Raw genomic sequence first — 11613 nt, 5'->3', positions numbered from 1 at the left:
CAAATGCATAGAACTAACCTCAAAGAAGAACAATTAACGGGAAATCGAAAAGAGATGCAAGTAAATTGAACTAACCTCAAATAATAATTAACGAAAAATCAAAACTGAATACAAATGCATCGAATTAACCTAAAAAAATAATTAACGGAAAATCAGAAACTGGATGTAATTGCATTGAACTAATCTCAAAGAATAATTAACGGGAAATCGAAAATTGGATGTAAATGCATTGAACTAACCTCAAAGAATAATTAACCGGAAATCGAAAAACTGGATGAAATTGCATTAAATTAACCTAAAAGAATAATTAACGGGAAATCAGAAACTGGATGAAAATGCATTGACCTAACTTTAAAATATAGTTGTATTATATGTAGTGGGAATGTCTCGACAAGTATAATTTTACATTTAAAATGATGTTTAGCATATCTCTTTCGTATGAATGGGAATACATTTCTATTCAAGTAGCTTCAATATAATATTTATCTCATTGGGCATTCTGACAAAATTTCATTCAAACTTTTATTATTAAATAACAAAATTAAATCAAATAATTTTATCAATATTAAAATTTTTCTTTTTAAAAATCAATTGAGTTTTTATATTATAAAAAATTTAAAAATAAATAATTAATATAATATTCATATCTCATACTTACGCCAAAGTTATTATAGTTGTACACATTTTTCAGTTCGAAACCACTGGTAACATACTGGTATCCTAATCTCCACATTGAGGCAGGCGTCTTCTTGACCCAGTCGGCCAGTCCTCATATCTTGATTCTTGCACGTAGGAAAATAACATGTGGCAGTCTTTCCTACACTCTTAACCAGATTTTAACACCTGTGCACCAAGTTCCAAAGCCAATTGAATCATCTAACACAGCAGGACCTAATAAAAATCCCATTCTCTGTGTGATCATTCACAGAAAACCAATCTCCATGGCAATCTCATCTCTTCTCTATGGACATTCACCGGTACCTTTTCTTCCTTTCAAACCTCACAACCATAGCACTAAATTCTGTATCAAATTTCCCACAGGCAACATAAGAACACACACCTCTACTTCTACTATTAAAAACAACAATACTACTACCACCCATGCTTCCAAGGATCATAATCTTTCTTGGAAAAACGAGCTTGAAAAAGCATTTGGGCCTGAAGCAATTGATGAAAACAACGAGTTGTTTCAAAGCTTGGTGGACCAAAGATGCGTAGACAACATTAGAATGCTTATTTTGGATTCGGTGCAAAATGCAAAAGCGGGGCACCCGGGTATGGCTCTTGGAATGGCTGAAGTCGGGTATATTTTGTACCGACACGTGATGAAATACAATCCTAAAAACCCAAAGTGGTTTAATAGGGATAGGTTTGTTTTAAGTGCTGGACATGGTTGTTTGCTTCAATATGTGTGTCTACATTTAGCTGGATTTAAATCCATTCAGGTAATCAGATCAATTATGAGCTTATTATCATATATTTCTTGATTAATTTGGCAGCAAAAAAAAAAGGGGGAAAAAGTCATGCAATTAATTAACCTAAACCTAAGAACAATTCAAAACTAAAAAGAACAATTTAATATCCTTATGACAATGAAAAATAATCTTCTAACACAAATAAAAAAGAAAAACTAAAAAACTAAATCTTTGTTCCATTACTCGAACGCCCATTGGTTCTCCCTCCTGAGTTCCTCTTCTTCTTCCGGAGTGAAATCATTCTTGATGCTAAACAACTCGCGAATCTCCTCTGGTTTTTTACCCTTAATCATATCGGCAACAGTTTGACAACTTAAATCCAACAAAGGCTTAACGTTCAAGTAATTGGCTGCCAATATAATATCGAAAAGAGTTGCTTGATCAACTTTTATGTATTCTGCATCAAAGTTCTTCAGATCATCATCCTTATCATCAGCAGACTTGCCAACATGTTTCTTGCAGTACTCAATCACCATTGCTAAGATTTTTGCATTCACGTTTGGCACTGGGATCCCATTGTCGGTGCAGTCGTCTTCAATAAGGTGCTTGATAGTCTCAGATTGAACGATAACATCTTCTTCAACCTCAAAAGTTTCTCCATCTGAACTCTTGAGTGTTATTATTTTCTTGGCTTCTTCAACTTGGACAGCTTCTACTTCTGAACTTACTTTCTTGGATCCTTCTTCTGAATTATTGGACGACATGATTGCAGCAGATATGAACTAGATTTTTTTTTTTTTGATAGGAAATATGAACTAGACGAATTGAGCTTTGGGGGGATGTTTATATATATATATAGAGTTAGGCGCGCTGTATAGAATAAGAAAGAATCCTAATAGAATTGGACTTTCTTTTTAGAGTTCAGGATTGTTTTGGAAAGAAGTTTCTAGAAGTAAATTAGACATCGAGTCATGTTAGAAATTAAATTTTACACGTTGATTTACGGATTTGGCAAGGAAAAGCGTAATTGTGGGAAAAGGCCCTTTAACCCGATTAGACCAATGTCTGAACTACGTACATACGCGTTGCATGTGTAGTTCCTTAATAAAAGCAAGTTTTAATATGAACAATCATGAGGACTGACAAGATTTTTGTTTATAATCAAACACTAGATTAGGTGCCTAGAGAAACCTCGTGTGCATATACTGAAAACAGCAATTTCATTTTTCTATATTATGGTCTCTCATTCACATAGCTATTTCAATAATTTTATGCTGGTAAAAAAGTAAGAGAACAGTATAAAACAGTGTTGATGATGTTTCCAGTGAATCTCATATATTGCGTTTTCCATACATGAAGCATTTCTCAGTTTGTTCTGGATAATAATGTTCCGCAGTAATTGACTTCAAACAATTTTATGCAGATTGAAGATTTAAAGAGATTGTGCAAGCTAGGGAGTCGGACCCCAGGTCACCCTGAGAATGTCGTAACGGATGGAATTGAAGTCACAACTGGTACACTCTTCCATCCATATTACCATCAAATTTATTTTATTTGCGCCGACTGCATAGTCGTTTTGGGCTGGAAAATCTTATTGGAGATATGAAACAAAATAATGTGATCCTTATCTACTACATGAAATCCCGTTGACCTAACAGTGTAAGGGTTATTCTAACTTCTAAGTTGTAAGTTGAGTTTTCGTCTAGTGTGTCTGTCCAGTGAAACCTGTTTCTTAGTCATATCTTGTAATCATGACATGAAGACAAGGAATGAAGGCTTGAAGAGGTCCGAGACAGAGCAAAGATCCCAATGACCCAAACAGATGAAATGCTCTTATCCACAAATGTGTATGTTGGATAAGGAGGCCTGGATTTGTAGCTTCACTCTTTGTCCAGCAACTAATTAGTGGTCTAGGACTTGTGCAGAAATTTTTGAAAGAATTTGTAACCTCATTTAAAGCGGATAGGAAATTAGGGGAGAAATATAGAAAAAATGAAAATTGCATGAAGTTGATTGAAGAACTCCAAACTGGTTCAATCAAGTATGACAGCTGATTGAACAACTCAAAACTGTTTCAATCGAGCTGCTGTTCACTACCAGTTGGTTGTTCCTGCCCCAATAACAATTCAAACTTTCAGCAAAGGTGTATGACAAATATGCATTAGTCACCAGTGACTTAAGGCATCTACTAGGTTTTAAGTGATTTCGCTCGTTCATATTTTTCCACTAAGTGAAAGTTATTGATCGAAAGAGAGAAATTTACTTGCTCTAAGTAAAATAATTTTTTAAAGTTCTCATGTAAAGAAGAAGGGTCCTTCCTAGATCTTTTGTGAGAAATGTTGAGAATCTATTTTGTGTGTGAGATCAAACGCTCACTTCATGTCTACCATAAGTGATCAATTTGCCATGCTTGTTTGTGGTCAAAGTAGAGGAGGTGGAGTCTACGAAACCTGAACAATTTTGGGAGGTAGGTCTTATGAATTAAATTAACTAGCCTCATGCCACGTGCCTGGAACAATCTCAAGCCCCTAAAAAAAGGCAGAAAAAAACAAAAGAAATTGTGAAATTACAAAAATGCCAAAATGCACCTACGTGCATACCGACCCTATAAGATTTGTGTAAAGGTTTTGAGATTCTTCCAAAAAATGATCCCTGAATAATTTCTCGAAATTCTTGCATAGTGAAAGAAAGTTCTGAGAATGCAAATGGAAGAACTCTGCCGCTAGAGCCGATGATTAAGTCTTGTGTGGACTTGTACTCAACCCGTTTTAAGTGAATTTCCCAGGATAAAGTCCCTCTATGGTGTTTTTTATTTACTCAAGAGAGCGGGTTTTTTCAGACAAATAAACTTAAATCCTTGTGTAGGTGAGTTGTTTGCATTTGTTTCTGTGTTGGTCCTGCTGGCGCTTGACCAATCAAAACTCAAGAACTCCATACTCTTAGCAACCAAATTAATTAAGCTTAATTCAGCATGTATTACTTGACTTGATTTATTCCATTTGAGATGAAACACTTGGAAATCATTTGTTGTTTATGCTCTGTATGATTCCTTGATTCAATGCTTCTATAGAATATGGATTTCAATATAATGTGTTATCAGGTCCGCTGGGGCAAGGTGTAGCTAATGCTGTAGGTCTAGCTCTTGCAGAAGCTCATCTAGCAGGACGTTTTAATAAATCAGATGCGGTTTTAGTCGATCATAGGACGTAAGCTGACTAGCCAGTCTACTACTATTCACATTTATGAGTTTGTTGGTACTATATGTTTACCTATGACTGAATGAATATGGGTATATCAATGACAGATATTGCATCATGGGTGATGGCTGTGCTATGGAAGGAATATCACATGAAGCTGCTTCTTTAGCTGCACATTGGAAGCTGAACAAGCTTATACTGATATATGATGATAACCAAAATACTATTGATGGAAGCACCACTCTTGCATTTTCGGAAGATATATCTGCCCGCTTCAAGGCTTATGGTTGGAATACAATCACAGTGAATAACACACATGAGGATATGGGAGAGTTTAAGAAAGCAATTCTCTGTGCACACAACGAGACAGAAAAACCAACTTTCATCAAGGTTTGCAAGATAATATTGAGGCTTGTCGGGTTGCTATCTTTGGTTTTTACTAGAACACAATAAGTTAATATTTTTCACAGGTGAAGACTCTGATCGGGAAGTTGTCTGTAAAAGAAGGCACATCGGATGCCCATCATGGGACCTTTAAAGAGGACGATGCAAATAAAATGAGACAGAAGGTTAAGTGGGAGGATCGAGAGCCATTTCATGTTTTTCCTATGGTTTATAGGTATGAAGAAAACTAATGTCGTGTGCTGCTGTTTACATTCACAGAAGAACCATTCTCAAACTTCCAACATTACTGTTGCAGGGAAATGCAGATTCATACACAGGATGGAGAAAGACTGGAGAAGGAGTGGTATTCTACACTAAACTATTATAGGAGTAGATATCCTCAAGAAGCTGCGGAGTTCGAAATCCTCCTTAACGGAGGTCTTGTTCCAGGCTGGGAGAGCTCTCTACCGGTAATTGATTCATAATTGTGAACATTTTCTACACTATCCTCAAATTTATACTTCCAAATTCTTTCTTTAAAGTTGAGAATTATATTTATGGTTTCAAGTAATTAATTTGCAATTTGTCAGACGTGGTCCAAATCTGATCCAGTTGACGCCACTCGAGGGTACTCTGAAAAGTGCTTAAACCATCTTGCAAAGGTGCTTCCAGGGCTGATTGGTGGGAGTGCAGATCTAGCATCCTCAAACAAAGCATACCTCCATGGATACAAAGACTTCTCTCTGCCTAATTCTCCATGTGGTCGCAACATTCGATATGGAGTGCGTGAGCATGCAATGGCTGCGATTTCAAATGGTCTAGCATTACACGGAAGTGGGTTGATACCATTTGCCGCTACTTTTCTCATTTTCTCTGATTATATGAAGAATTCGATCCGCTTATCTGCTTTAAGCCATGCCGGAGTAATCTACATATTCACCCATGACTCAATTGGTCTTGGAGAGGATGGACCCACCCACCAACCTGTGGAGCAGCTTGCAGGTCTCCGTGCTGTACCGCGATTGCTAGTTTTCCGACCTGGGGATGGTAATGAAACTGCTGGAGCCTACAGAGTCGCGATTGCAAATAGAGATGTGCCTAGTGTCATTGCCTTATCAAGGCAAAAGGTGGATAGCAACTTGGATGGCACATCAGCTGATTCAGTTGAAAGAGGTGGATACATTGTGAGTGACAATTCAGGGCAAGAACTGCCTGAGATCATATTTTTAAGTACTGGGTCTGAGTTGTGTCTTTGTGAGGGGAGTGCAGACACACTAAGGAAAGAAGGGAGAAAGGTAAGAGTGGTTTCACTTGTCTGTTGGAGGCTTTTCGATAGACAGCCAATAGAGTACAAGGAGTCTGTTTTGCCACGAAGGGTGGTGAAGCGTGTGAGCGTCGAAGCAGGTTCTCCACATGGGTGGAGGGAGTATGTTGGAGCGGAAGGTTTGGTTCTTGGAGTAGAGGACTTTGGTGCTAGTGGGGCTTACTTGGATACTTTCAAGAAATTTGGCTTTACTCAAGAAAACGTGACAAAGCTAGCAAGGTCTTTGGTTGATCACCAGAGTTGCTGAAAGAACTGAGCTTTTTGCTGGTTTGTTTTTTTTTCTTCAAATTTAAGGGAGATAATATAAGACCTGAGGGCAACCAGAACATCATGTTCTCTTTCTATGTTTATTTTTCTGATACGTACTTACGTAGACACGTAGTAATATAGTAACCCACATGTATTAGAACAAAGATGAATTCAAAGAAAACTACTGCAGGTTGTAAAACGCCCAAGAAGTTTGGTAGATTTATTTGAAGGGTATGCATTTCTATGACATCTCTTTGTGTTATCCACAGGTATTCACGTCACACCTAAACTTTCCTCTGCTGCAATTTGCAATATTTTCAGAAAAACTAGTCAAAAAAGTACAAACAAGTAATAGTGTTGCAGATACTGGTGAAACTAGAGATGAAGAATACATATGCAATAGAATGAAACACAAAAATAGACTAACGCGTTACAATCAGTTTATTTTTGTATGTCTACAAAAGGAAGGTAGATTAACCATCCTTGATATACAAAAGTCGTAGCCTTTGCCAATCAGTTAGACAATTAAAAATACTATACAGAAAAACTCGCCTAATATACAGAAAATAATAAACCTTGGATGAAGAATAAAGAAATCGTATGATAAAAAGGGATTGCTATCCGACTGAAATCAATTTCACTTACAAAGTTACAATGGGAGCTTTTTACAACAAAGCCTTCAATAATGTAAGACTGAAAACAGACGACTTCAGCACGAATACTACGTTTTTCCCTTTTTAGGTTGCTGTTTACAAGCTTGAAAGTTGAAACCCCACACAGATGAGACAAGTGAAATCACAAATAAAAAACAATAAATTAATACAAGAAAGACATAATGGTCTCCATGAAGTAGATGATATACTTTTCCTAGAAGAATGATCTCCAAAACACCAATCCCCAATAAACTATAACTATAAAAATAGTAGGCCACCTTTTTACTTGGTCTTCAAATCTTGTTTTGTCAACTTTACCTGCTCCCCCCGCCCCCCCATTGCCTAGATTATCTGTGTTGATACTAATTGTCTTTGAGGGAGCTGCTATCAATCCTGGGAGGACCTGAATGTCGCCTTGGACCAGCCGGGAAGCTGGAAAAGTCAGTCGTTTCTTTGCAGACCCTACTGAACCATTTTCTGGTGTTCCAAGGTTCTCAGCTCGCAATTGACTCTGCAGTCGGGCTTTGGCCTTTGCAGACTCGGTTGGTGTCATATAACTAGGGACTGATGGAGAGCTTGCCAGGCTCTCGTCATCCCTCACTGATGATCCAGCAATGCTGTGTCGTCGGTAGCGATCCGATTTCAAGCTGAATGTGCTCCTTGAGTCATCATCTGGGGCCCATACACCTACTTTTGGACTTGCTGACTTTAGTTTCGCAGCAACAGACGTTACAGACGCTGCTTTGGAAGTAGGCGTTGAAGGAGATTGACGGCTTGGTTTCTTCCCCATCAGAGATGGCTTCTCTGCCTTGAACTCGCGGCGGGCATATGCTTTGGTTATGTCTCCTCCTCCAACACTGTAGCTTAGACTCTTCACAGATGAGTGATCATTCAGTTCTTTCTCTGTCGTGCTTCGGCTCTCCCAAGGACGGGCCGCCATCCATCTTTCTAACCAACTCCATCCCCATTGAGGATTGTTTGGATCCATGAACATTGGATTTGCGGACCGTGGATTCTTCCCAACTTGCTGCATAACAAAATTTAACACAATACTGAATTAGTTTGAGAGTATGTATATCTTAAAGACAATAGACAGAAAACAAATTTACATGGTGATCCATGGCATCAGGAATAAATGAATTTACATAATTACATGATAACTTCATGGAAGGATATGACTAACACGATGACTTACCTGATGGGAATATGCATATGCAAGGGCTCTTTCTCTTCTAATTGAAGCATCTTGCTTGCTTAACAGGCTTGCTTCAATTTGCTCCTTTGATTGAATACTGTCATCCCAATCATCACCCATCTGTTACAGAAGTCGAAGCACATAGCTTAACAAAAGGGACTGACTGAGCAATCAACTTGTAAAGAACAAATAATTGCCATATAAGAATGCATAACCATGCGATTTGTAAATAGAAATCCCTTGGCACATATATCTAGTCTTTATATTGACTTTATTAATAAAAATGCTTATAGTTTACAAGAACACATAACTATGTCATTCCAGTCATCACCCATCCGTTACAGAAGTCGAAGCACATAGCCTAGCGAGAGGGACTGACTAAGTAACCAATTTATACTAAAGAACAAATGACTGCCATATAAGAATGCATAACTATGTGATCTCTTGGCACATATTTCTAGTCTTTATAATGAATAAATTAATAACCTTTATTAAATCCTTTTGCAAAATGACAGGAGAATGGGGATCACCTCTTTCAGAATTTGGGCACTATTCTTCAACTCATTCAACATTGCATGGGTGCCTCCGCCGAATATCAAGGATGCCTTGGGAAAGAATATCATTTCGGCTTCACTATCCAATAAAGCCAATTGGGTTGTGGATCATCTTCCTAACGCTACTATATCGACACTATTGCAGCAAAGGAATTTGAGGATCTTTGAGCATAAAAAATAGAGAAATGCACAAGTTGGTAGCGGAAGTCAAGGAGATTCTATTTGATTGGGCTTGTGCTAATCCCTTGTTTAAGGATGTAAAATTTTTAGACTTTACATGTAATTGGGATGGGGTTTGTGAGATGAGGTCTTTGTGATTTGGGGAACTTGGGGTGATTGTGCGAAGTTGAGTAGTTTCTTGCTATTTAGACCGCATAATCTTGTAACTATTATTTTAGAGTGAATATATAGTAAATTTCACCGGTTAAAATAAAATAAAATAAAATAAAATAGTAGACATATATGAATGTAAACATTTATACCGCTTGGAACAATGACAGCAAGAAAGCAGCGAACACCACGTTAGCCAAAAAATAAAATAAAAAGGAGAGCAAGAAAGCAACCTAGGCACAACTTGTTTATGATCTATTTAATGCTGGCAATTCTAATGCTAACAGGGAGTAAATTTGAACTAAATAGAGTTGAAAGATTATAGAAGGCTGGATAGGAACATTCTGTAACAGTTCACTACCGCATCCTACCAGTTGGATGTTAAGATGGTGGATTAAAACTCAATACACAAACACAATAGTATCTTTCGCGGAAGATATAGAAACATATCTGAATTCATGGTTACAGGTCAGTGATTTATAAGTACAAAAGTTATTTGAGAGACTTGAAATAAGAGAGGACTTCACAAGAAAGATAACATGAAAAAGAGTGTCAGATTAACAAATAATTAATTGGACTTACGGAGGCTCTCAGGTTTTCGAGGTCTTTCTCGTGCTTTAACTGGAGCTGTCGCTGGAGAGCCTGGTTCTCCTCTGACATTCTGATTCTTCTTGCACGGATTTGAGACTGTACACGAGCCAGGGTTTGCATGCATCGTAGTGTTGTTGTGGCTTGTCTTTTGACAGGCTGTCCATCAATCAGTGTCTTCAACCTAACTAGCCCTCTTAAAGCCCGTAACGCTCTCCTTGCCTGAGATTAAAATGGGAAAGAGTCCAAAAATAAAAAATAACTTTGAGTTGCTAACAAACATTTGACTTGGATATAAATCAAATATTATTTCATACAATTCAGTGATCCCTCCTCTATTTTTTTTCTAACGATCTGGACATAGTGCTAAAAGATGTAATAGTATGAAAAAGTTTCAATTCTACTCTATCTGTACTTGCAAAGTTTCTGCACTCAATCTAGATAAATATGATGTCCAAAACATTTTTAAGGAAAGCGAACATTGGTATACCAGATATCCACGGAATGCAGTCTGAATCTTGATTACTGCCACTTCCTCTGGTGATATTCCTGGATACCGGGGCACAGTCGCCAGACGAATGACCTCAGCAGCGGCCTGAGCAGCTGCAACAGCAGCCTGAGCAGCTGCGGCAGTGGCAAGTGCTACCGAATGAGCATGCTTACTTTGTTCAGTCTCTGCTTCAACCAGTTTTAATTCCTCGGGCTGTGGAGGAGGAGGAGCCTGTGTTACAGCTCTAACAACTGAAGAAGAGGACGGATCCTCACGTTTCTTGTTTCCGAACCCCCATTTCTTTTTAGACTTGCTACTTTCCTGATCACAAAAAGGAAAAAGCTTCAATAACAAGTCTCACCAAAATGTGGCTATAGGAAAAACAAAAATGGATAAAAGGTCCTTCCAGAACCTGAGCTTGAGCTTTCTTCTCCTTGGATTCAGGGCTGAAAGCCTTCTTTACAGCACCAAACCAGTTCCCTTTCTTACCCATTTCCTTCTCATTCCACAATTTGATCTGTAACAAATTCAACAACCCATTACATTACATTACATTCCAACTCAATACTAGATCAAATCACACATTCAAAACAATGACTCTACTTCTTCTACGCAGATCTACGCACTAAAAAGAACCAACAAAGTCAGATCCATATTACAAAAATGCCAAGATAGCTAAAAGAGATCTACACAGACAGTGACAATATACAAAAAAAGAATTGCACCAAAAAAACTAGTATGTATACCTGTTGTTGGACTCCAGTAGAAGCAAAGAAATAAAAACAACAAGATGTTGCCAAAGAAAGTTTCAACGATTAGATATCAGAGAATAACAGCTGGTTTTAGTAAAGAAACAGTAGATATGTGCTTTCGTCCCTATATTCAATTGGTCCCATTTTCTAGTTAATCCCTGCGACCAAGTTTAATCGAATTGAGGTCCCTGTGTTGTCTAAATGACACAACTGACCTTCCAATTTTATAAGTTTTAGCGTTTTACTACGTACATCGTAATATACTAAAACTTGCCCGCCGTTTAATTTGGTGAGGGAGCGACTCTAGAGGACATGAAAGAGAAACTCTAGAAGACACGTTATTTTTGTAATCACTCAGGACCGGATGGATGAAAGTTCGAGTTTACCTTTGACGCTAAATAAGAACAGTTCGGGTAGATGAAAGGTCAAGTATACCCCTGAAGAAAAAAAATAAATGGCCCGACCCAACTGAAACAACCCGG

General features: G+C 37.8%; 2 protein-coding genes and 1 pseudogene across 4 annotated transcripts; 1 reads left to right on the top strand and 2 right to left on the bottom strand.

Annotated features, from left to right (window-relative positions):
• Positions 1–788: 788 nt before the first annotated feature.
• LOC147487698 (transketolase, chloroplastic-like) lies at positions 789–6816 on the top strand. 2 transcript variants are annotated; one of them, XM_086571050.1, is made up of 7 exons: positions 789–1445; positions 2839–2929; positions 4516–4621; positions 4720–5002; positions 5083–5231; positions 5313–5466; positions 5587–6816. In XM_086571050.1, the coding sequence occupies exons 1-7, from the start codon at positions 942–944 to the stop codon at positions 6565–6567; spliced, it is 2268 nt and encodes a 755-aa protein (XP_086427176.1). In that variant the 5' UTR covers positions 789–941; the 3' UTR covers positions 6568–6816. The 2 variants fall into 2 exon arrangements, with proteins under 2 accessions (XP_086427176.1, XP_086427175.1); XM_086571049.1 differs by having other exon boundaries at positions 841–1445; positions 4564–4621.
• LOC147487699 (SKP1-like protein 1A pseudogene) lies at positions 1561–2539 on the bottom strand (annotated as a pseudogene). The gene has a single exon (XR_015201204.1). The product of XR_015201204.1 is annotated as an SKP1-like protein 1A pseudogene (transcript).
• Positions 6817–7170: 354 nt separating the features above from the next.
• On the bottom strand, positions 7171–11135 carry LOC147487697 (protein IQ-DOMAIN 2-like). Its single transcript, XM_086571051.1, is given in 8 exon segments — positions 7171–7602; positions 7604–7649; positions 7652–8249; positions 8418–8537; positions 9884–10111; positions 10380–10700; positions 10792–10898; positions 11126–11135. Coding segments are annotated over 7 exon segments (1560 nt in total). The 5' UTR covers positions 10873–10898; positions 11126–11135; the 3' UTR covers positions 7171–7436.
• Between the last annotated feature and the right edge of the window lie 478 nt (positions 11136–11613).

The sequence above is a fragment of the Coptis chinensis genome, chromosome 7 (genome assembly GCF_015680905.1).
Source record: "Coptis chinensis isolate HL-2020 chromosome 7, ASM1568090v1, whole genome shotgun sequence".
NCBI lineage: Eukaryota > Viridiplantae > Streptophyta > Magnoliopsida > Ranunculales > Ranunculaceae > Coptis > Coptis chinensis.
The sequence above is the reverse complement of the archived record's forward strand: the minus strand, read 5'-3'. Positions and strand labels throughout refer to the sequence as shown.

What these genes read in the sequence shown, in the direction of transcription:
- LOC147487698 (XM_086571050.1), top strand. Translation starts at nt 942, where the DNA reads ATGGCAATCTCATCTCTTCTCTATGGACATTCACCGGTACCTTTTCTT. An exon ending in TGGAATTGAAGTCACAACTG is followed by an intron (nt 2,930 to 4,515) that starts GTACACTCTTCC and finishes ATGTGTTATCAG; the next exon opens with GTCCGCTGGGGCAAGGTGTA. An exon ending in GTTTTAGTCGATCATAGGAC is followed by an intron (nt 4,622 to 4,719) that starts GTAAGCTGACTA and finishes TATCAATGACAG; the next exon opens with ATATTGCATCATGGGTGATG.